This window comes from Salvelinus fontinalis, chromosome 38 (assembly GCF_029448725.1).
Source record: "Salvelinus fontinalis isolate EN_2023a chromosome 38, ASM2944872v1, whole genome shotgun sequence".
NCBI classification, from domain to species: domain Eukaryota; kingdom Metazoa; phylum Chordata; class Actinopteri; order Salmoniformes; family Salmonidae; genus Salvelinus; species Salvelinus fontinalis.
Genome location: NC_074702.1, coordinates 7,471,137 through 7,493,844, shown reverse-complemented (window position 1 = coordinate 7,493,844; position 22,708 = coordinate 7,471,137). Strand labels below are relative to the sequence as shown.

The window sequence follows — 22,708 nt, the reverse complement described above, 5'->3', positions numbered from 1 at the left end:
TTCCAAACAGGGACTGGCCTGCCTCTCTCATTCCAAACAGGGACTGGCCTGCCTCTCTCATTCCATACAGGGACTGGCCTGCCTCTCTCATTCCATACAGGGACTGGCCTGCCTCTCTCATTCCATACAGGGACTGGCCTGCCTCTCTCATTCCATACAGGTACTGGCCTGCCTCTCTCATTCCATACAGGTACTGGCCTGCCTCTCTCATTCCATACATGTACTGGCCTGCCTCTCTCATTCCATACAGGTACTGGCCTGCCTCTCTCATTCCATACAGGTACTGGCCTGCCTCTCTCATTCCATACAGGTACTGGCCTGCCTCTCTCACTCCATACAGGTACTGGCCTGCCTCTCTCACTCCATACAGGTACTGGCCTACCTCTCTCACTCCATACAGGTACTGGCCTGCCTCTCTCACTCCATACAGGTACTGGCCTGCCTCTCTCACTCCAAACAGGTACTGGCCTGCCTCTCTCACTCCATACAGGTACTGGCCTGCCTCTCTCATTCCATACAGGTACTGGCCTGCCTCTCTCATTCCATACAGGTACTGGCCTGCCTCTCTCATTCCAAACAGGTACTGGCCTGCCTCTCTCATTCCAAACAGGTACTGGCCTGCCTCTCTCATTCCAAACAGGTACTGGCCTGCCTCTCTCATTCCAAACAGGTACTGGCCTGCCTCTCTCATTCCAAACAGGTACTGGCCTGCCTCTTTCTCTCTATGCATAGCCGTTATACAATCCAACGTTATAGAACAGCGTTCACCTCACATGGCTCCCCAATGTGAGAGTCTGAATAAATCAATTAAGGTCTTCCATTAAGTCTTTATGTCCTGTTTATTGCCTCTTCTCATCAGCTGGAGACCAGGTAATGATGTTAGGTGGTTGGTTATTTGTGGTCACTTAGTTATGTATTTGGGGAAATGGTTGTTAAAATCTGTGATGTGTTTATTTTATCTCTCAATACAGTCTCTGTCTCTCTCTTTTTCTGTCTCGCACTCTGTCTCTTTCTGTCGCTCTCCACCTCCCGTGCTGTCGATCTCCCCCTCCCGCTCTGTCGCTCTCCCCCTCCCGCTCTGTCGCTCTCCCCCTCCCGCTCTGTCGCTCTCCCCCTCCCGCTCTGTCGCTCTCCCCCTCCCGCTCTGTCGCTCTCCCCCTCCCGCTCTGTCGCTCTCCCCCTCCCGCTCTGTCGCTCTCCCCCTCCCGCTCTGTCGCTCTCCCCCTCCCGCTCTGTCGCTCTCCCCCTCCCGCTCTGTCGCTCTCCCCCTCCCGCTCTGTCGCTCTCCCCCTCCCGCTCTGTCGCTCTCCCCCTCCCGCTCTGTCGCTCTCCCCCTCCCGCTCTGTCGCTCTCCCCCTCCCGCTCTGTCGCTCTCCCCCTCCCGCTCTGTCGCTCTCCCCCTCCCGCTCTGTCGCTCTCCCCCTCCCGCTCTGTCGCTCTCCCCCTCCCGCTCTGTCGCTCTCCCCCTCCCGCTCTGTCGCTCTCTCCCTCCCGCTCTGTCGCTCTCTCCCTCCCGCTCTGTCGCTCTCTCCCTCCCGCTCTGTCGCTCTCTCCCTCCCGCTCTGTCGCTCTCTCCCTCCCGCTCTGTCGCTCTCTCCCTCCCGCTCTGTCGCTCTCTCCCCATCTCCCTCCCGCTTTCTCTCTCTCCCTCCCGCTTTCTCTCTCTCCCTCCCGCTTTCTCTCTCTCCCTCCCGCTTTCTCTCTCCCCCTCCCACTCTGTGTTTCTGTCTCTGTGTTTATGTCTCTGTGTCTCTATCTCTGTGTCTCTATCTCTGTGTGTCTTTCTCTCGCTCTCTGTCTCTCTCTGTGTCTCTGTCTGTGAATCCAGGTGAAAGCTATGATCCCTTATTGATGTCACCTGTTAATTCCACTCCAGTCAGTGTATATGAAGGGGAGGAGACAGGTTAAAGAAGGATTTTTAAGCCTTGAGATAATTGAGACATGGATTTTGTATGTGTGTCATTCAGAGTGTGCTTGTGCAAGACAAAAGATAAGTGCCTTTGAATGGGGTATGGTAGTCAGTGCCAGGCGCACCGGTTTCAGTGTGTCAAGAACTGCAGCGCTGCTAGGTTTTTCATGCTCAACAGTTTCCTGTTGAGCATCCCTGGCCCCAACATGGGCCAGGGATGCTGGCCCATGTTGACTCATGCTTCCCACAGTTGTGTCAAGTTGGCTAGATGTCCACCACCCAAAGGACATCTAGCCAACTTGACACAACTGTGGGAAGCATTGGAGTCAACATGGGCCAGCATCCCTGTGGAACGCTTTGGACACCTTGTAGAGACCATGACCTGACGAATTGAGGCTGTTCTGAGGGCAAAAGGGGGTGCAACTCAATATTAGGAAGGTGTTCCTAATGTTTGGTATACTAGGTGTATAGTATAATGAAGAATAATATAAAATGGTAGTAAAATAATACAAATAAATAATAGAAATAACATAAATAAAATGGTAAGTCAATAGTAGAAATCAAAAAATATAGTGAATATTAGGGACAAAGTTTAAATATAGATTTTTATTTAACCTTTATTTAACTAGTCAAGTCAGTTAAGAGCAAATTCTTATTTACAATGACAGCCAAACCCGGACGATGCTGGGACAATTGTGTGCCGTCCTATGGGACTCCCAATCAGGCCGGATGTGATACAGCCTGGATTCGAACCAGGGACTGTAGTGATGCCTCTTGCATTGAGATGCTGTGCCTTAAAATGCTGCGCCACTCAGGAGGCCAAAATGAACATGCTACTATTATTACTACTAAAATGAATGCCACCACCACTATTATTAACACTAATACTACAACTATCCCTAATACTACCATTACCACTAGTAGCACTTCTACCTCTATCTCTACTACTACCATTGCCACTAGTAGCACTTCTATCTCTAATAATACCATTACCACTAGTAGCACTTCTACCTCTATCTCTACTACTACCATTACCACTAGTAGCATGCCTTCCTCACCATCTTGAATAAGCATGCCCCATTCAAGAAATTTAGAACCAGGAACAGATATAGCCCTTGGTTCTCTCCTGACCTGACTGCCCTTAACCAACAGAAAAACATCCTATGGCGTTCTGCATTAGCATCGAACAGCCCCCGTGATATGCAACTTTTCAGGGAAGCCAGAAACCAATATACACAGGCAGTTAGAAAAGCCAAGGCTAGCTTTTTCAAGCAGAAATTTGCTTCCTGCAACACAAATTCAAAAAAGTTCTGGGACACCGTAAAGTCCATGGAGAATAAGAACACCTCCTCCCAGCTTCCAACCGCTCTGAAGATAGGAAACACTGTCACCACCGACAAATCCACTATAATTGAGAATTTCAATAAGCATTTTTCTACGGCTGGCCATGCTTTCCACCTGGCTACCCCTACCCCGGACAACAGCACTGCCCTCCCCTCTGCTACTCGCCCAAGCCTTCCCCATTTCTCTTTCTCCCAAATACAGTTAGCTGATGTTCTTAATGAGCAGCAAAATCTGGACCCTTACAAATCAGCCGGGCTAGATAATCTGGACCCTTTCTTTCTAAAACTATCTGCTGAAATTGTTGCCACCCCTATTACTAGCCTCTTCAACCTCTCTTTCGTGTCGTCTGAGATCCCCAAAGATTGGAAAGCAGCTGCGGTTATCCCCCTCTTCAAAGGGGGGGACACCCTTGACCCTAACTGCTACAGACCTATATCTATCCTACCCTGCCTTTCTAAGGTCTTCGAAAGCCAAGTCAACAAACAGATTACCGACCATTTCGAATCACACCACACCTTCTCCGCTATGCAATCTGGTTTCAGAGCTGGTCATGGGTGCACCTCAGCCACGCTCAAGGTCATAAACGATATCGTAACCGCCATCGATAGGAAACAATACTGTGCAGCCGTATTCATTGACCTGGCCAAGGCTTTTGACTCTGTCAATCACCACATCCTCATTGGCAGACTCGACAGCCTTGGTTTCTCTAATGATTGCCTCGCCTGGTTCACCAACTACTTCTCTGATAGAGTTCAGTGTGTCAAATCGGAGGGTCTGTTGTCCGGGCCTCTGGCAGTCTCTATGGGGGTGCCACAGGGTTCAATTCTTGGACCGACTCTCTTCTCTGTTTACATCAATGATGTCGCTCTTGCTGCTGGTGATTCTCTGATCCACCTCTACGCAGACGACACTATTCTGTATACTTCTGGCCCTTCTTTTGACACTGTGTTAACAACCCTCCAGGCGAGCTTCAATGCCATACAACTCTCCTTCCGTGGCCTCCAACTGCTCTTAAATACAAGTAAAACCAAATGCATGCTCTTCAACCGATCGCTGCCTGCTCCTGCCCGCCTGTCCAACATCACTACTTTGGACGGCTCTGACTTAGAATATGTGGACAACTACAAATACCTAGGTGTCTGGTTAGACTGTAAACTCTCCTTCCAGACCCACATCAAACATCTCCAATCCAAAGTCAAATCTAGAATTGGCTTCCTATTCCGCAACAAAGCATCCTTTACTCATGCTGCCAAACATACCCTTGTAAAACTGACCATCCTACCAATCCTCGACTTCGGTGATGTCATTTACAAAATAGCCTCCAAAACCCTACTCAATAAATTGGATGCAGTCTATCACAGTGCCATCCGTTTTGTCACCAAAGCCCCATATACTACCCACCACTGCGACCTGTACACTCTCGTTGGCTGGCCCTCGCTTCATACTCGTCGCCAAACCCACTGGTTCCAGGTCATCTACAAGACCCTGCTAGGTAAAATCCCCCCTTATCTCAGCTCGCTGGTCACCATAGCAGCACCTACCTGTAGCACGCGCTCCAGCAGGTATATCTCTCTAGTCACCCCCAAAACCAATTCTTCCTTTGGACGCCTCTCCTTCCAGTTCTCTGCTGCCAATGACTGGAACGAACTACAAAAATCTCTGAAACTGGAAACACCTATCTCCCTCACTAGCTTTAAGCACCAGCTGTCAGAGCAGCTCATAGATTACTGCACCTGTACATAACCCATCTACAATTTAGCCCAAACAACTACCTCTTTACCTACTGTATTTATTTATTAATTTATTTTGCTCCTTTGCACCCCATTATTTCTGTCTCTACTTTGCACTTTCTTCCAATGCAAACCAACCATTCCAGTGTTTTTTTTAGTTTTTATTTTACTTGCTGTGTTGTACTCACTTCGCCTCCATTTTATTTATTTATACATATATCTGTTTGCCTTCACCTCCCTTATCTCACCTCACTTGCTCACATTGTATATAGACTTATTTTTTTTCACTGTATTATTGACTATATGTTTGTTTTTACTCCATGTGTAACTATGTGTTGTTGTATGTGTCGAACTGCTTTGCTTTATCTTGGCCAGGTCGCAATTGTAAATGAGAACGTGTTCTCAATTTGCCTACCTGGTTAAATAAAGTTAAAAAAAAAAAAAAAAACACTAGTAGCACTTCTCCCTCTATCTCTACTACTACCATTACCACTAGTAGCACTTCTACCTTTATCTCTAATAATACCATTACCACTAGTAGCACTTCTACCTCTATCTCTACTACTACCATTACCACTAGTAGCACTTCTACCTTTACCACTAGTAGCACTACTACCATTACCACTAGTAGCACTTCTACCTTTATCTCTACTACTACCATTACCACTAGTAGCACTTCTACCTCTATCTCTACTACTACCATTACCACTAGTAGCACTTCTATCTCTAATAATACCATTACCACTAGTAGCACTTCTACCTTTATCTCTACTACTACCATTACCACTAGTAGCACTTCTACCTTTATCTCTAATAATACCATTACCACTAGTAGCACTTCTACCTCTATCTCTACTACTACCATTACCACTAGTAGCACTTCTACCTTTACCACTAGTAGCACTACTACCATTACCACTAGTAGCACTTCTACCTTTATCTCTACTACTACCATTACCACTAGTAGCACTTCTACCTCTATCTCTACTACTACCATTACCACTAGTAGCACTTCTATCTCTAATAATACCATTACCACTAGTAGCACTTCTACCTCTATCTATAATAATACCATTACCACTAGTAGCACTTCTACCTTTATCTCTACTATTACCATTACCACTAGTAGCACTTCTACCTTTATCTCTAATAATACCATTACCACTAGTAGCACTTCTACCTTTACCACTAGTAGCACTACTACCAGTACCACTAGTAGCACTTCTACCTTTATCTCTACTACTACCATTACCACTAGTAGCACTTCTACCTTTACCACTAGTAGCACTTCTACCTTTACCACTAGTAGCACTACTACCATTACCACTAGTAGCACTACTACCATTACCACTAGTAGCACTTCTACCTCTGTCTCTACTACTACCATTACCACTAGTAGCAATTCTACCTCTAATATCCCTACTACCACCATTACCACTAGTAGCACTTCTACCTTTATCTCTACTACTACCATTACCACTAGTAGCACTTCTACCTTTATCTCTACTACTACCATTACCACTAGTAGCACTTCTACCTTTATCTCTACTACCACCATTACCACTAGCAGCACTTCTATCTCTACCGACGACCTACTATAACTAACTTATAACTGTCATTATCACCATTACATCACAACTACCATCATCATTACTACTACCACCACCACTATCCCTACCATCATTAAACTACTATCATTACCGTCACCCCTACTACCCGTACCGCTACTATTTGGAATAATAATCACAATAATAATAATAAATCTCTCTCACTCACTTCTCTCCAGCAAAAGCGTCTGAGTTTGGCAGTGAGTTGTGGAGGTGGGAGGGGCCAGCTCTTGGAGGAGGGGTCTGTCCCTGTGTCACTCCTGGAATCACCATTGAGCTGTGTGATCGGCATGGCAACGGGAAACTCCCAAGCACTACTGCCCCCCTCCACTAAAAAGTGGGCAGACTCTGTGGGGAGGATTCTACAGAGGTACACACATTGCAGTATCATAAAGACAGAGTGCAGTTTGAGTGTGATCCATACCTAAAAAAGAGAGATTTGTTTTGGGGGGGGTTGAACTACACAAACAATTGAGACATTCCCAAAGGTTTTGAGACTTGAGGCTTTTCCTATGTCAATTCAGTGTTATGGTGTTACACTTCTTCTCTGCAGCTCTGAAATGAGACTAACTGGTTGTCAGCACAGTCTATATTTACCATCTCGCACGCTCTCCAGGAAAGGTCTTCGATTCATCACAGAGTCTGAGATCGGATTGGCTGCCATCTATGTCAGCTGTGACAAGTACTGCAATCCCTCCAATCAGATGGCTGACTCAGGTGGGTGGGGCTCTCATACGGTGAATCATAGTCTCAGTTTATTTTGAGTTCCTGATTTTATAATGATATGGACTTATATAGTGGAGTCAACACTTGTATCGTTGTTAATGTGTTTTTCCCCTGGTCAGAATCCATGAGAATGAAACTCACCATCCCTGGCGCCACGCTATCCCAGAATGCACCAGTGGACGAGACGGTAATGCCAGCAGCGTCTCAGAACATCACAGCCTATGCTGTAAACACAGAGCCTTCACAGGGCATCAGTGGGTAAGACACACACACACAACCTGAGCTCCAAACTCACAGTTCTATTTGAGTGCATCAGGCTGATCTGTGTTCTTATCCCTGAGTAGGGTGGACGTGACTGGGGTGAGCGCAGTTGGAGAGACCCCTGAGAGGGACCAGAGCCGGACCACCTCTCATCTTAACCGATCCAAACCCTCAGGCCGAGAGCTGGCCGGGACCTGCACAGTGGCAGAGACTATGATGTCATCATTCAGCGCCTCAGACAGCGCTGGTGGTGGTGGCTCGGACAGAAAAGGGGGAGAACTACAACATCCAGGTAGAATAGTTTCTAATGACTTAGGCGGAGTGGGTGGGTGTCAGTTACAGTAGGAAAGTTCTGGCGTGGGCCATATAAACTGAAAACACGGGTCTGCTAAATGACATTGCATTATCATGATATTAGGTGGAGGGAAAGGTGCTGCTATCACCAGATTACTGGCCACAGCCCCTCGGACCAACGGAGGAGTGCAGACGATGTCCCCACAGAAGCGCTCCTCCCAGAAACAACAGGTCTCGCAGAAAGGTTCCCCCCAGAAACAGTCTGCCCTCACTAATTTCTTCCAGCCTGTCGGCAAGAAAAGGCAAGTGCAGCTCTGGAGATATCCATACAATTCCACACAGTGGCTTATCAATCTTGAGTTAATGGTGATATTATATACAGACACTAATGTTTTCTCTCTCAGACCTCGGGAAGGTGAGGAGTCCCCTACTGTCCAATCAGAGGCCAAGCTCTCCAGGAGGGAAGAAGACAAGGAGAAGACGAAGAGGACAGTACCACAGCACTCAGAGACCTCCAACTCCACACACACCCCCACAGGCAGGTCCCAGGGCCAACACAGCTCAGGTGCACATCTGTTTCCAGGTCAGACTGAGGCTCTGTCAGAGGGGTTCTCCAACCCTGCCCAGCAGGTGCTCCAATCCAGAAAGAGGAAGGAGATGGAGGAGACTAAAGGGGGTGGGGCTTCAGAGATAGAGATGCACGAACTGGAGTCCATCATGTCTGAGGACATGGACGAATCGGATGAGCCTATGTCAGCCAGTCAAGGCCAGCGGTTGAAGCTGACGGAACAGAGTTCAACCAATCAAGGCCAGAGGTCTCAACTGACAGACAAGAGCTCAACCAATAGAAAACAGCTCCTAGAGACAGTGGAACTTACCTGTGCCAATAAGAAACAGCGTGTTTATCCAGTGGAACCAATCGCAGCTAATCATAGGTCAGGCTTGGATTCAGAAGAGCGATCGTCAGCCAGCAGACGACAGCGAGCGGAGCCTGTAGCTGAGGTCAAAGACGAAGAGGTGTCTTCCATTGAGGTGAGAGGAGCTGTCATTGTGTGTTTGTTGTCATGTGTTTCTATCAAGACTGGGATCAATTCCAATTGAAGCCACTCGATTCAGGAAGTGATTTTAATTTAAAATATAGAAATTGATAGCTTCGACTTCTCAGTTTCATTGAAAATATCTGCCATTTTTAAAATCACTGAATTGTAATTTCAGTTTACTTCCTGAATTGACTGCCTTCCCCAGCCCTGGTTTCTATGAGGTGACTATAATTATGAACTATCCTCTATCTTCTGTCCCCCCCCCAAGTCAAAACCTGTTAATGGTGTGACCCCTGGTCATCTGGAAGAGCCAGAGACTGATGCCAAACCTGTCAAACAGGAAGCCTCAGTAAGTCCTGTCTGTATCTGTCTGGAGTAGGGGCCAGTGGGGAAGAGTTAGGTCTGGAGTAGGGCCCAGTGGGGTAGAGTTAGGTCTGTCAGTAACTGGTCTGGAGTAGGGGCCAGTGGGAAAGAGTTAGGTCTGTCAGTAACTGGTCTGGAGTAGGGACCAGTGGGAAAGAGTTAGGTCTGTCAGTAACTGGTCTGGAGTAGGGACCAGTGGGAAAGAGTTAGGTCTGTCAGTAACTGGTCTGGAGTAGGGGCCAGTGGGAAAGAGTTAGGTCTGTCAGTAACTGGTCTGGAGTAGGGGCCAGTGGGGAAGAGTTAGGTCTGTCAGTAACTGGTCTGGAGTAGGGGCCAGTGGAGAAGCGTTAGGTCTGTCAGTAACTGGTCTGGAGTAGGGGCCAGTGGGGAAGAGTTAGGTCTGTCAGTAACTGGTCTGGAGTAGGGGCCAGTGGGGAAGAGTTAGGTCTGTCAGTAACTGGTCTGGAGTAGGGGCCAGTGGGGAAGAGTTAGGTCTGTCAGTAACTGGTCTGGAGTAGGGGCCAGTGGAGAAGCGTTAGGTCTGTCAGTAACTGGTCTGGAGTAGGGGCCAGTGGGGAAGAGTTAGGTCTGTCAGTAACTGGTCTGGAGTAGGGGCCAGTGGGGAAGAGTTAGGTCTGTCAGTAACTGGTCTGGAGTAGGGGCCAGTGGAGAAGCGTTAGGTCTGTCAGTAACTGGTCTGGAGTAGGGACCAGTGGGGAAGAGTTAGGTCTGTCAGTAACTGGTCTGGAGTAGGGGCCAGTGGGGAAGAGTTAGGTCTGGAGTAGGGGACAGTGGGGAAGAGTTAGGTCTGTCAGTAACTGGTCTGTGTGTTGTGATGTAGGGTTTAGGGGGCGAGAATCTCCCCAGCAGACTTATAGTGGTGGAGTTCAAATCCCTCACCGTGGCAACACCGGCAAGACCTAAACCACGCCCCATGGAGACGCACGGCAATGTCAACAGGAAGGACTTTAAACGCTTCCGCAAGGTAGACCCCAGAATGCACCTCACCACAACACAGGGTCATGGGACTCTGTTAGCTTAGTGTCTCTGTTTCTGTCTGTGTGTAGTAATGTGTGTGTGTTTCAGGTCCCAGTTCCCGGTGCCCAGGGTTTGCCCAACATCATCGGAGGGTCAGACCTGTTGGCCCACAACCGAGGCAAGAACTCTGAGCTGGAGGAGTGGCTGAGAGACGCAGCAGAGGTACACAGTCCTACTTCAGCTGCTGTTTACTACAATATTTACAGTCTGTTTAGCAACCCCTGAGACACACAAACACTCCTAGAAGTGAAGTACATGGTATTTACCATGAAATGGTAGTAACAGGGGATGGAGGGAGCTGAGGCTGGGTAGAGAGGAGATGGATGGGGTTGAGGCTGGGTAGAGGGGGGGTTGAGGCTGGGTAGAGGGGGGGGTTGAGGCTGGGTAGGGGGGGGGTTGAGGCTGGGTAGAGGGGGGGGGTTGAGGCTGGGTAGAGGGGGAGGGGTTGAGGCTGGGTAGAGGGGGGGGGTTGAGGCTGGGTAGAGGGGGGGGGGTTGAGGCTGGGTAGAGGGGGGGGGGTTGAGGCTGGGTAGAGGGGGGGGGTTGAGGCTGGGTAGAGGGGGGGGGTTGAGGCTGGGTAGAGGGGGGGGGGGTTGAGGCTGGGTAGAGGGGGGGGGGGTTGAGGCTGGGTAGAGGGGGGGGGGGGTTGAGGCTGGGTAGAGGGGGGGGGGTTGAGGCTGGGTAGAGGGGGGGGGGTTGAGGCTGGGTAGAGGGGGGGGTTGAGGCTGGGTAGAGGGGGGGGTTGAGGCTGGGTAGAGAGGAGATGGAGGGGGCTGAGGCTGGGTAGAGAGGAAATGGAGGTTTGTGGGTCTGTGAGTCAAAGCCCTGTGTCTGTGTGTTTCAGGATGAGCGTCAGAACAAGAAAGAGGAGACTTTGGGAGATGACCTTTTCAGGTACGAGGACAAGGCTTGTCAGGCTGCAAACACCAAAACAATCAACCCAAACCAATTTGGGTCACATTATTTCAGGTGGAGGACACCACAGTCTACAGTACAATGTAAACCAAGCTGTGGCCCGGGCTATTGGTTGGAAGAGGTTTGGAGCCAGGCTGGAAATGAATGGATAAATGTAGAGTGATGTTGATTATGTTGAACCCTCCAGCCCCCAAGGTAGAAAAAGTCAGCCACTCTGTCTGCAGTCTGCAGTGGAGCAGAAGGGTTGGAGCACCCAGCTTACACAAACATCACATTCCCAGGGGGCATTGCTCCGTGTTCAAGGACGTCACTACCAGACACAAGACAACAGCGCCCTACAGGCTGACGCACACACAGCTGCCTGCCCACACGATGACTGGGACTAGAGGCTGTCTGCTGAGCTCTTCACTACTCCACACTCATTCATTCATCTATTTATTCCCTTAACCCCAATTCAGAAACACAAGACAACATTGACCGCCCAGCAACATAGCCTTGGTTGTAGCTGTAATCCAACCAACATGGCTGATCTCAGGTTTTGATTCCAGCTAAACTATGATTCACATTCAATAGAGCTGTATTCTCCCTCAAGGAGAAATTAGCTGGTCCCCTGCATACGTACAATACACATCAACACCATTTTTGGAATCGCCTGTCAAATAGTCATCTGAAAAGGACCGTTTAGACCAAGACCCACAGAACAGAGAGAAACATTCCTGATGTGAGTGGGTGGATTTTCGTTTGGGACGGTTTGGGCTTGTTGTCACTGACGAATCAGCGCCCAGTGATTCCTGCGTCACACCTGGTTGTCTGGGTTATGCTGGTGATGTATGCACACGCTAGGGCTGCTGCATTTTCCCTGGCTAAGCAGAAAAGGGTGTGTGCGTGCCTGCCTGGAGCGAGACTGCTGTTTGATCATTGAGTCATGATGTCCACTCAGTCATGCATGGCCAGAGGACAGCGCCGGCTACTAAGAAAACAAGTTGTGGTTTTATGTTTTTGGGTCTGGCCCGAACCCGTCTCCCAGACTTAGTTTATTGGGAGGATGTTTGGTTTGAGTTCTTCAAACCCGGCCAGAGGTTTACAGCGCTGGCTTAATTTGGGCTATTTTTTATATTTGTCCAAAATGCATCCAGGATTGATCTAGCAGGAATGTTAAAAGCCTGAGTGTTTAGGTGGGATGTCTAGATGGCCACTGCCCTGACTTAACCTGTGTGTGTGTGTGTGTGTGTGTGTAGGTACAACCCCAAACCCACCAAGAAAAGATGAGAGCACCTGGCTGCAACATGTGAAGCCCTGCAGACAAATGTTCATCTTAAGACACAGGAAGGGATGTCAACACCCCATGGAATGTTTTGCGCTTCTAGAATTCTCAGTTTGATAGAACTGTCATCTCCGCTCCACTAATAATGTTCATGAATGGATCTTTGAGGTAACTCTTGATCATTGTACTCAAAATTATCAAGAGGGGCCTGTCAATGACAAATGTTTAAACTGTTTTTGTCGGTGATAGATGTGGGCAGAAATGTCTAACTTTCTATGTACTGTACACTAATTATATACCTTGATTTAGTCACTGATGGCGAGCAATGTAAACAAATAAATAGGTGTTACGTTTCAAGATTTTTATTTGTTCATAATAAAAAATACAGTATACAAAACATTAACTCATTTGAGTTGTACAAGAGAGGAGTTCAACTCTACCACGCACAAAGCAGCTTGTCTGTCTGTTGTGAACAGGAAAAGACCGTGGGATATATGTTGTAAGACAGTAGTAGAAAACCCTGGTTAGACCCCAGGGGTTGGGGAACCTGCTGTTTCCTTTTATTAATCAACCCCTAGTTAACCCTTCTCATCAAGGCACCTACTGTGTAGATTGGACATGTAGGTGTAATTAGCCATAAGCCAATGGTCTATCTGGGGGCAAGGTTGAGTGACTACCACCACCTTACATTTACACCTATCCACTGATTCATCTTTTCAGGTCTGGATGTAGTGCCTAAGGGATGGTTAGTTTGGAATACAGCATATTGACCAGGAACTGTCCATACATTTTCAGTTTGCTGATCTTGTCAACAACCTATATTTTATCCCAATTCCACAATTTGTTTTGTTTTTTCTTTTCTGCAAGCAGCTTCAGTCTTGAGGATGACTGAATGCGGAAATAAACTGCATATGAATACACACATTCTAAAGGCGACTGACTGGTTCAATAGATGAATGAAACTCTACCCTCAGTCCTCACAGCTTTACATACAGTGACAGGTATTTGGCACAACAGACACATGAGGTGTATGATGGCTGTGTGAAAGTGACATTGTATGAGAAATGTCACAGAGAACACTATACGGACCTGGAATCAGCAACGGGCATAATATTTACTCCATAATGGCAACCAGAAAATGTGCATTTAACATAGTCATTATGATTTCAATAGGCGATAGTCAACTCCTGATACATGCAATGGACTAGCAGTTTTGTATTCAGACTGGTGGACGTCAATGAATGCACCAACAGTTCGCGTTTATCCAATGTACACTTATCAGGAGTCGTCGACTAGTAGTATTTTATAGACCCCTTTCTGTGTTTGTTAACATTGCTGCAAATTGGTGGCAGCAAAAAAGCCTATATTTAGATGTTACTTATGAGTGCATTTCACACTACTTTTGGATTATAATTGGATTTTAAGGCTCGTATGAATGTCCTGCTGTTTGTGTTATCCCAAATCAACTGTATTATACTTTATACTTCAACTGCATTATGCATTATACTTAAAAAACACTTCAACTTCAACCAGTAAAATGGCTATTTGGCTAGCTTTTGCTACAGCCTATGTCAATGAGCGTTAGCATTCTAGCTAACAACTGCTGCATCCAAAATAGTAATTTTTCAAAGATACCAACCAAATATAATCTTAGCGACTGTTCCAGCTAGAATCAAAACACCACGGTAAGCGTATGAGACCCCAAAAAGTTATTTTGTTAAGAGTAATATCGTAAATCCAGGCTATGTTGAATGAATGCAGGTGGCGATGGCTTTCTTACTGCAGCCAAGAGTCACGCGCATCTGCATGACTTCAGTGTCTCTAAAAAACACTATTTGGCATTTTGTTATGGTCTAACATCAATAGAGAACTCTTGTGCCCCATTGGTTGAAATCAGGCTGATATGTACAGTAAGTTAGCAATGAGTTATCTGATCCAGAATACATTCAGGTCAGGTGTGTGAGTGGAAGGGTTTGCATAGGAAAAGCGTTAAGAGGAGCGCTCCAACCATAGTGAGTTAGTTGTACTTCGTCTGATTAGGATGGTGATGGGGTTGTTGATTCATCTCTTACTTCAACGTTCCCATTACATCCTGGTCTGCCAGATACAGCTTGGGGTCTGTAGCTTGGCACTGATGAGAAACTCAGAATTGAGATGATGGCAGAAACACTATAGCAGCTATGGGCCTATCTCTACAAAGTTCCATTTCCTTGAAGCTTTAAAGGGGAGTTGTAGTGGTTCACAGTCCATTGCATGGTGAAGGCCATCAGATAAATAGTAGAACAATTGTTTAAAGTAGATGAGAAATCAGAAAATGCACTTGCTTGAAAGACAAGGTGAGCAAATTACAAAAACTCAAGACGTTACAAAATGTCACAAATATGACTTAAAAAAACATTGTCACACTGCAGATTGGATTTCTGGATAGAGGACATTAAACCCTGTGACAGCTTCCCAGCAGAAACCAGAACAGTGGAGCTGTAACAGGTGGTGGGCTGAACCTGGTCATGTACTGTAACTCTAGCCTGCCTCCACTTCCATTGTTTTCAGTTCTCTCAGAAGTGGTAAGAATGCTTCAGAGTTCAAATAGGTATGTCCACTGCAAACAATAAAATATTAAAAACGTACTGCTTGGCTTTGCCCTTTTAACTCAGAACTCCATTGGTAATAGTAGCTATTTTTACTAAGATGAACCCCCTCCTCTTCCTCCTTCCTCTCCTCCCTTTCTCCACCTCCTTCCTCTCCTTTCTCCTTTCGCTTAAATAAAGATGCCTCTTCCTCCTCTCTCCCTCTCCCTTCCAACTCATTCACCACCTCGTTCCTTTCCATCCACACTTCACCTAGATAAACTCCCCTCCTCCTACTCCTCCCCCTTCTGCGATAAGCTTGCCTTTCTTCTTCAGTCTCTTGAGCAGGCAGGAGGCAATGCCTAGAGCACCGCCCTTTAGGAAGCGAACAAAGTTGTCTCCCACCAGCGGGCCCATGGCGAACAGTCCTGGGTCCTTGGTGCACTCGAAGGTGTAGGGGTGCACATCCACAGGGTTCTGCTTGCAGGAGATGGGTTTGGTGGGGTCCAGTCCCAGGTACTGGCCCTGGCCCTTGAGGAAGAACAGGTTGGGGTGGGTGCCGATCAACACCAGGGCCATGGAGATCTTAAAGGCCTTGAGGGAGTTGCTCCCCTGCAGGACACACTTCATGTCTGGCTGGAAGGACACCACGCAGTGCTCTGGGAAGCTGGTGTAGTCAGGGAACAGAACGGGACCAGCACTGGTGGCCATGTTAGTTGTGGTGGGTTGGGGCTTGGAGCACATCTTGGAGCAGACTGAGGCGGCCATGCTGGGAAGGCCATTGGTGGTGGAGGTGGCAGCCATGTTTGGTGTTGCGTGGGTCTGGGAGTGCATCATGTGGTAGACCTTGTGGTATTCTGGGTAGAGGGTCTTGGGTAGCTGTTTAAAGATGAGGCCTGGGTCGTCTACGTGTTTGCGGAAGGCATGCAGCACGGAAATGTTGTTGTTACAAGCGCACAAAACTGCATCCGCCGCGCTTAACCCCGCCCCCACGATCAGCACCGGATCAGAGTTTGGCCCAAGCTTCTTCCGGCTCACAGCCAATCCCAGGGCAGAGATGCTGTGGAACACGAAGGGAAGCTCCTCCCCCTCTACACCCAGCTGAGCTGGCGAATCAGACGCACCCGTGGCCAGAACTACATTCTCCGAAAACAGGCAGAAAGGAACGTGGGTGTCGCCCTGCACCCGCTGGTACCCCCTCACCTCCCACAGGCCACCTCCCCCTTCGTCTACACCCTCACCCTCCCTCCCCTCGTACACCCCCTTTCCCTCCTCCCCCAAACCTCCATGACCATTCTTTAGACCCTCCCCCTCGTGTCCACGGAAAAGTTTCTGCACAGAGGTCACGTAGGTGTTGTCAACAAAGTTCTGCTTCAGGCCCATCAGCTTGACGTAGTTACGGTAGTAAGACGAGATCTCCTCTGGAGTGGCCCGGTCGTTGGTCACGCCCCTGGGGGGACGGGGGGGACGGGGGGTTAGAGCACTCGTTGTCAAACAAAAGATCCTTTAGTAAACTCTGTTAAATTATTAAGGAGATTTAAGCTGTCTCATTCTTTTGAATCTATTTAACTTAATTGCAGCCTCTCTCTATCTCTCTCCATCCCTCCCTCCTTCCCTCTGCATTTGCCATATGTCAGTACCTGCATTTGCCATATGTCAGTACCTGCATTTGCCATATGTCAGTACCTGCATTTGCCATTGTCAGTACCTGCATTTGCCATTTGTCAGTACCTACATTTGCCATATGTCAGTACCTGCATTTGCCATTGTTAGTCAGGTCTCGGTAGTTGATCCCTGGCAGTTCCATCCAGATGCCCAGACTGATGGTCAGCATGGAGCCCTCCATCACCTAGAAGAGAGAGAAAAGAGAGAGGATTGGAGGTGAGGATTTTAAGAATGTAGTTTAGGTTTAGCATTGGAACATAGGGATGAGGAGATTTGGGGGTGAAGTCTTTCCAGGTTTCCCAGGCATAGCTCTGCCCAGCACCATGGGTGAGGTTAGGCGTAAATGAATGGGGAAAGGAGGGTATAAGCTGTTTAGGAATAACTCACGTGCCAGGCCCCTCCAGGCGTAGCCCTGCCCAGCACCAGGTGAGGGAGGTGCTGCTGCGTGTCTCTTCTCCACTGTAGCACAGGGGGAAACTCGTAGCCAAAATCAGCATTGGGGTGCAGCAGGGTGTCAAACAGCACCGCTACAGGGTTTCCTGACCGCCCCTCCAGACCTTCACTCAGATACTCCAGATCCTGCATAGAGAGACTAGACTTTATCATGTTTCAGTGTTTGTGTTTGTCAACTGTGATCTGTGTGTGTGTGTGTGTGTGTGTGTGTGTGTGTGTGTGTGTGTGTGTGTGTGTGTGTGTGTGTGTGTGCTGTATGTGTGTTTAATGCAATGCTTTGATGTTCACCTGTTCAGTGATGGGCAGGTGTCTGGTCTCCTGTAACTTCCTGTACAGAACAGGGTTTGGGTGAACAGCTGAAGGGTCCAGGTAGGGCTTGTAGCCACTCAGCAGGTAGGACAGGCAGATACCTGATGGCCCGTTACCTACACAGACATACAGAGGAGAGAATCAAATGTTTGCAATGTCAGAGGTTACCTGTGAATGATGACGGCGGGCAAGGTGGGATGGCGAAGGGATGCTAGCCTCTCGGGGCAGAGTTAGAGGTTAGGGTTAGATGTTAGCAGTCAGAGGTTAAGGCTGAACATACCTATGATGACCACAGGCAGTGTGGGGGGATGCTCTCGAGGCACAGTGGTCTCTTCCAGAAGAGGCATGGCTGTAGCCAGGGCCAGAGCCGGCACACTGAGAGAAAGAGAGAGAGAGAGAAAGAGAGAGAGAGAGAGAGAGAGAGAGAGAGTAAAGGGGTCACCATGGTGACAGGGTGGATGGATACTCGTAAACAAAGTGAAGATGGTTGGTGGTTGCAGACAGTCTTTCATTCTCTCACCGGTTAAGTGAGTCAGGTACAGTAGAGTGAGTGTGGGACTGCCAAATCATACAGAGAGAATGTCTGCTTGGCCAACAGTAGAGCTGTCGTCCATTAGAGTGTGTTAAAGTTAGTGCCTTTTAGCTGAGAGAGAGGGTTGTGGTCTGTGAAATTACTGTAGTTGACACTTCTCAGTCTGCTTCTCAGTCTGGTGTGACAGGTTCACACCGGACTGGATCGGCCGTCGACGGTTGTTGTTTTAAGTGAGCGTAGATCCCATCCCTCGGTCTGTCTCTCCAGCACACACACAGGGAATAAAAAAACTCTATTCATCCTGCTATTGTGTCCGTCTCTCTCTCTGTACACACACACACACACACACACACACACACACACACACACACACACACACACACACACACACACACACACACACACACACACACACACACACACACACACACACACACAGTCATGACCCCCCTTATATACACACACACACATCCAATCAGGACCACAACACCCCTCCCTCCCTCCCACCCCACACCACCCCTCCCCTGCCACCCCGCCGTGCCCCCTGCATCGTACACACAGCCCGTGGCTAGACGAACCTCCTCTTCCCAAACAAAAGACAGTAAGCATTAAATCTATGGAGGCTCAGGTCTGTTGTGCCACGTTGCCATTGTGTGTGTGTGTATGAGTGTTTATGTTATGTGGCCATGCCATTGTGTGCCCGGCGGGGTGGAAATCCCCCCTGATCACTCCCAGCAGGCTCTAATCCCACCTTCCCTCTGACATGCACCCATCTCCACTCCCACCTCCCCTCTGACATGCATCCACCTCCCCTCCCACCTCCCCTCTGACATGCACCCATCTCCCCTCCCACCTCCCCTCTGACATGCACCCATCTCCACTCCCACCTCCCCTCTGACATGCACCCATCTCCACTCCCACCTTCCCTCTGACATGCACCCATCTCCCCTCCCACCTCCCCTCTGACATGCACCCACCATCCCTCCCACCTTCCCTCTGACATGCACCCATCTCCCCTCCCACCTGCCCTCTGACATGCACCCATCTCCCCTCTGACATGCACCCACCTCCCCTCTGACATGCACCCATCTCCCCTCCCACCTCCCCTCTGACATGCACCCATCTCCCCTCCCACCTTCCCTCTGACATGCACCCACCTCCCCTCCCACCTGCCCTCTGACATGCACCCACCATCCCTCCCACCTTCCCTCTGACATGCACCCACCTCCCCTCCCACCTCCCCTCTGACATGCACCCATCTCCCCTCCCACCTCCCCTCTGACATGCACCCACCATCCCTCCCACCTTCCCTCTGACATGCACCCATCTCCCCTCCCACCTCCCCTCTGACATGCACCCACCTCCCCTCCCGCATCTCCCCCTTTCCACTCCCCTGCCCAGCCCAGCCCAGCCCAGCCCTGGGTGAGAGAGCACTGCAGGCTGTTTTTCACCCAGTGCTGGGGTGTTGGGTGTTATCCTTTTCAGTAAAAGTGGCAGGATTCCATACACTGGCCGTGCTGTTTGGGCGGGAGTACCAGAGAAAGTCATGGAGGGAGCAGGCAGGGGTAATGTAGAGCCGTGCCCCCTGTTTGGCAGGCTAAATCTGGCATTTCCACACCACTGACCAATTTAACACTCTCACCCACATTCAGCCAGCTTACTCACATGGAGAGGGGGGGGGGGGGGGGGGGATATACTCAAAACTTTTAGAACTTCTATCTGGGTTACTGTAAAGCACTTTGTGACTTTATTTTGTTGTTAAAAGCACTATATATATAACAATTTAAAAAACGGATTAATACATTGATTTGTTATGCCGTGGCTTGAATGGGTTAGGTTCAGTGCCAGGGTTGAATGGGTTAGGTTCAGTGCCAGGGTTGAATGGGTTAGGTGGCAGTGCCAGGGTTGAATGGGTTAGGTTCAGTGCCAGGGTTGAATGGGTTAGGTGGCAGTGCCAGGGTTGAATGGGTTAGGATCAGTGCCAGGGTTGAATGGGTTAGGTGGCAGTGCCAGGGTTGAATGGGTTAGGTGGCAGTGCCAGGGTTGAATGGGTTAGGTGGCAGTGCCAGGGTTGAATGGGTTAGGTGGCAGTGCCAGGGTTGAATTGTTAGGTGGCAGTGCCAGGGTTGAATGGGTTAGGTGGCAGTGCCAGGGTTGAATGGGTTAGGTGGCAGTGCCAGGGTTGAATGGGTTAGGTGGCAGTGCCAGGGTTGAATGGGTTAGGTGGCAGTGCCAGGGTTGAATGGGTTAGGTGGCAGTGCCAGGGTTGAATGGGTTAGGTGGCAGTGCCAGGGTTGAATGGGTTAGGTGGCAGTGCCAGGGTTGGGGTCAATTCCCTACCAACTTAACAAGCCAGGGGACACTTGTTACATCAGATAAACAATTTTGTTATTTTCAGGGCAAAACTCACTCAGTATCTGCACCTGTACAAAGTCTGTACCTTTTAAGTTTAAACAAGAATAAAGAATAAAATGTTAAACAGGAAGAAAAACTTTACATATTTTCATGACTTTTATTCGCTGTTAAAAATAACAAGTGCAAACTTTGTACAGGTGCCACGAACTTTGTACTGTGTCGGAATATCAATGGTGTGATATTCAATAGTCTATCATTACCTTCGGCTATTCTCTCTCTCAGCATCTGCACAGTTCTTCCAATAAATGTGTTTTTTGTTAAGTTTGCTGTGCAAATTGTTCAAAGTAGTCTATTTGCATAGAGTTCTATGGTTTGTTAAACTTTGAAATCAATGTTTGGCATACATTTTAAAGTGAAAAATCTGAGTCAAAGCATAATTCCGTTACTGTGGAGATGCCCACTTTAGTATTCCCTGCATGTAAAAGTGCTGATATAAAGCCAACTGCATAAGGCTGGCATTCTGAGCTGGAATGTTTGAAATAAATAGGCCTTATAGGTATTTTATCTGTTTTAGCTGTAATTGTGTTTTATGTTCTTGTACTGTAAAGCCTCGTTTACACCATGCACTAACGTGAGTTTGGGGATCTGATCAATATGATCCAATCACTATCTGATTATGGTTTGTTTTGTTTACAGATTGTATTAAAATGTGTCTCTTATTCATCCACTGTGTCCGCATTGTAGCCAGATTAGCTGTTTTTTGACAGAAATCTGGCCAGACAGATAATAATAATATTTATTTATTTAAAGACATTTACTGATTACATAAGTCAATGGTGCTGCTACCTGACAATGAGTTTAGAGGCAGGTATATTGATGATTTAAATGGTTTGGCTTATGTGCCTGACTACCTCCGAAGGTGGTCAGGAAGATCGGATCACAATCGGATCACAATGTGGCTGTTAATCGTCTATACCTGTCTACAAATGTGGGCACAATCAGAATGAGGACAAAGTGTGCATGTTAGCACCAGGTATAAACAGGGCTTAATTCAACCCTCCATTTGGTTAACTATGCCTATACCACAATAAGAATTTAGCAAATTTGTCATATTTCTGAGAGAAAAATGTATGATTGTTACTGTAATCAATGTTACATTCTCTACAAATAGGCTTGTGGATTGCACAATTACCGCCCATCACAGGACTTTTCTAGTCTAAAAGGCACTGCGATTTTGGCCCGGTACACAATCTATACAGCATCCTATATTAGGCTGCTATAGGGTATGCTACTCAGTCTCTCCCCTCCGTGATCTTGAGAGTGATTCCATCGTACGCGGGCGCACATGCGAATAGCGACAATTTCATCATCCTTGTAGGGTACCTCCTATAATTTAGGTCAGACACTCCCGGCCATCCTCTAGCTCTCCGCGTCCCTCCAAGAGAAAGCAGCAACACCATCCCTCAGCTCTGAGGCGGCAGCTCTGTTGGCTACTTACCTCGGTACGATGTATCTCTATATCTCCCAATCGCTCCTCTGTACGGCCGACGGCCGCTGCTCTCACTGTATATATGCAGTCGCCGGTGGGAGGCTCTATCGAGCTCATGAGATGACACACATACCACCTCCCTCACTCACTCTCACTTTCGCTCTCTCTCTCTCTCTGCAGTGAACAGACACTGTCTGATGAGATGTGTTTTAACCATTAATGACAGCATCCAATCCCGAATATGCTACTAATGTCACCCGATACTTGTATCTATCCACCTCAAGGACAGATGTCCTTATTTCAGGAGAGAGAAACCGGTTTTGTGTTTGACCAAAGACTATGGATATACTGACAAGATACACGTCTCTGCGCCCTACAATTGGACTCGTTGTCCACAAAGCGGCACCGCGGTCTGTCTAGCTTCCGCCTATCCTTCTTCTTCTTCTTCTTCTTCTTCTTCTTCTTCTTCTTCTTCTTCTTCTTCTTCTTCTTCTTCTTCTTCTTCTTCTTCTTCTTCTTCTATGGTATTATGACGGTCCGCAAACAAGCGTTAGAGGTGCATGCCGACACCTACTGTAGGGTGGTAAGGGTGGAAAAATAGCCATTGTACAAAATAAAAAGACATCATACAAAATTGTACTACTTAAATTGTACACGTAAGAACTTAAGCATTACGACACGTATATTCGATCAAAAACCTTACGTAGCAAATTAGCTATTAATTTAGTTGACAAAATCTGACACTCTCATTGACCGCCATACAAAAACGTATTGCTTTGTAGGCGAAACAAGGAAAAATCGCCAGCTGGTGAGGGTGACAGATTTTCCGCCGAGTTGGGCATCTCTC

At 48.0% G+C, this 22,708-nt stretch overlaps 2 protein-coding genes across 5 annotated transcripts in view; one reads left to right on the top strand and one right to left on the bottom strand.

Moving 5' to 3' along the window:
• Window positions 1-12,848, top strand: part of LOC129837626 (nibrin-like) — a 22,194-nt gene extending 9,346 nt beyond the window's left edge. For 2 of the 3 annotated variants that reach the window (XM_055903935.1, XM_055903937.1), the window contains 11 exons: window positions 6,770-6,960; window positions 7,207-7,307; window positions 7,436-7,574; window positions 7,661-7,869; window positions 7,996-8,173; window positions 8,276-8,903; window positions 9,180-9,260; window positions 10,116-10,259; window positions 10,361-10,474; window positions 11,157-11,206; window positions 12,466-12,848. In XM_055903935.1, coding sequence (XP_055759910.1) covers window positions 6,770-6,960; window positions 7,207-7,307; window positions 7,436-7,574; window positions 7,661-7,869; window positions 7,996-8,173; window positions 8,276-8,903; window positions 9,180-9,260; window positions 10,116-10,259; window positions 10,361-10,474; window positions 11,157-11,206; window positions 12,466-12,496 — 1,866 coding nt within the window. In that variant the 3' untranslated portion in view covers window positions 12,497-12,848. The remainder of the gene's footprint in view (window positions 1-6,769; window positions 6,961-7,206; window positions 7,308-7,435; window positions 7,575-7,660; window positions 7,870-7,995; window positions 8,174-8,275; window positions 8,904-9,179; window positions 9,261-10,115; window positions 10,260-10,360; window positions 10,475-11,156; window positions 11,207-12,465) is intronic. The other variant, XM_055903936.1, reaches the window with a different exon arrangement.
• LOC129837628 (oxidative stress-induced growth inhibitor 2-like) lies at window positions 12,838-22,708 on the bottom strand. 2 transcript variants are annotated; one of them, XM_055903938.1, is made up of 6 exons: window positions 21,871-22,708; window positions 17,766-17,860; window positions 17,465-17,601; window positions 17,111-17,302; window positions 16,813-16,907; window positions 12,838-16,508 (listed from the first exon to the last, which is right to left on the bottom strand). In XM_055903938.1, the coding sequence occupies exons 2-6, from the start codon at window positions 17,830-17,832 to the stop codon at window positions 15,332-15,334; spliced, it is 1,668 nt and encodes a 555-aa protein (XP_055759913.1). In that variant the 5' UTR covers window positions 17,833-17,860; window positions 21,871-22,708; the 3' UTR covers window positions 12,838-15,331. The 2 variants fall into 2 exon arrangements, with proteins under 2 accessions (XP_055759913.1, XP_055759914.1); XM_055903939.1 differs by lacking the exon at window positions 21,871-22,708 and adding an exon at window positions 18,161-18,482.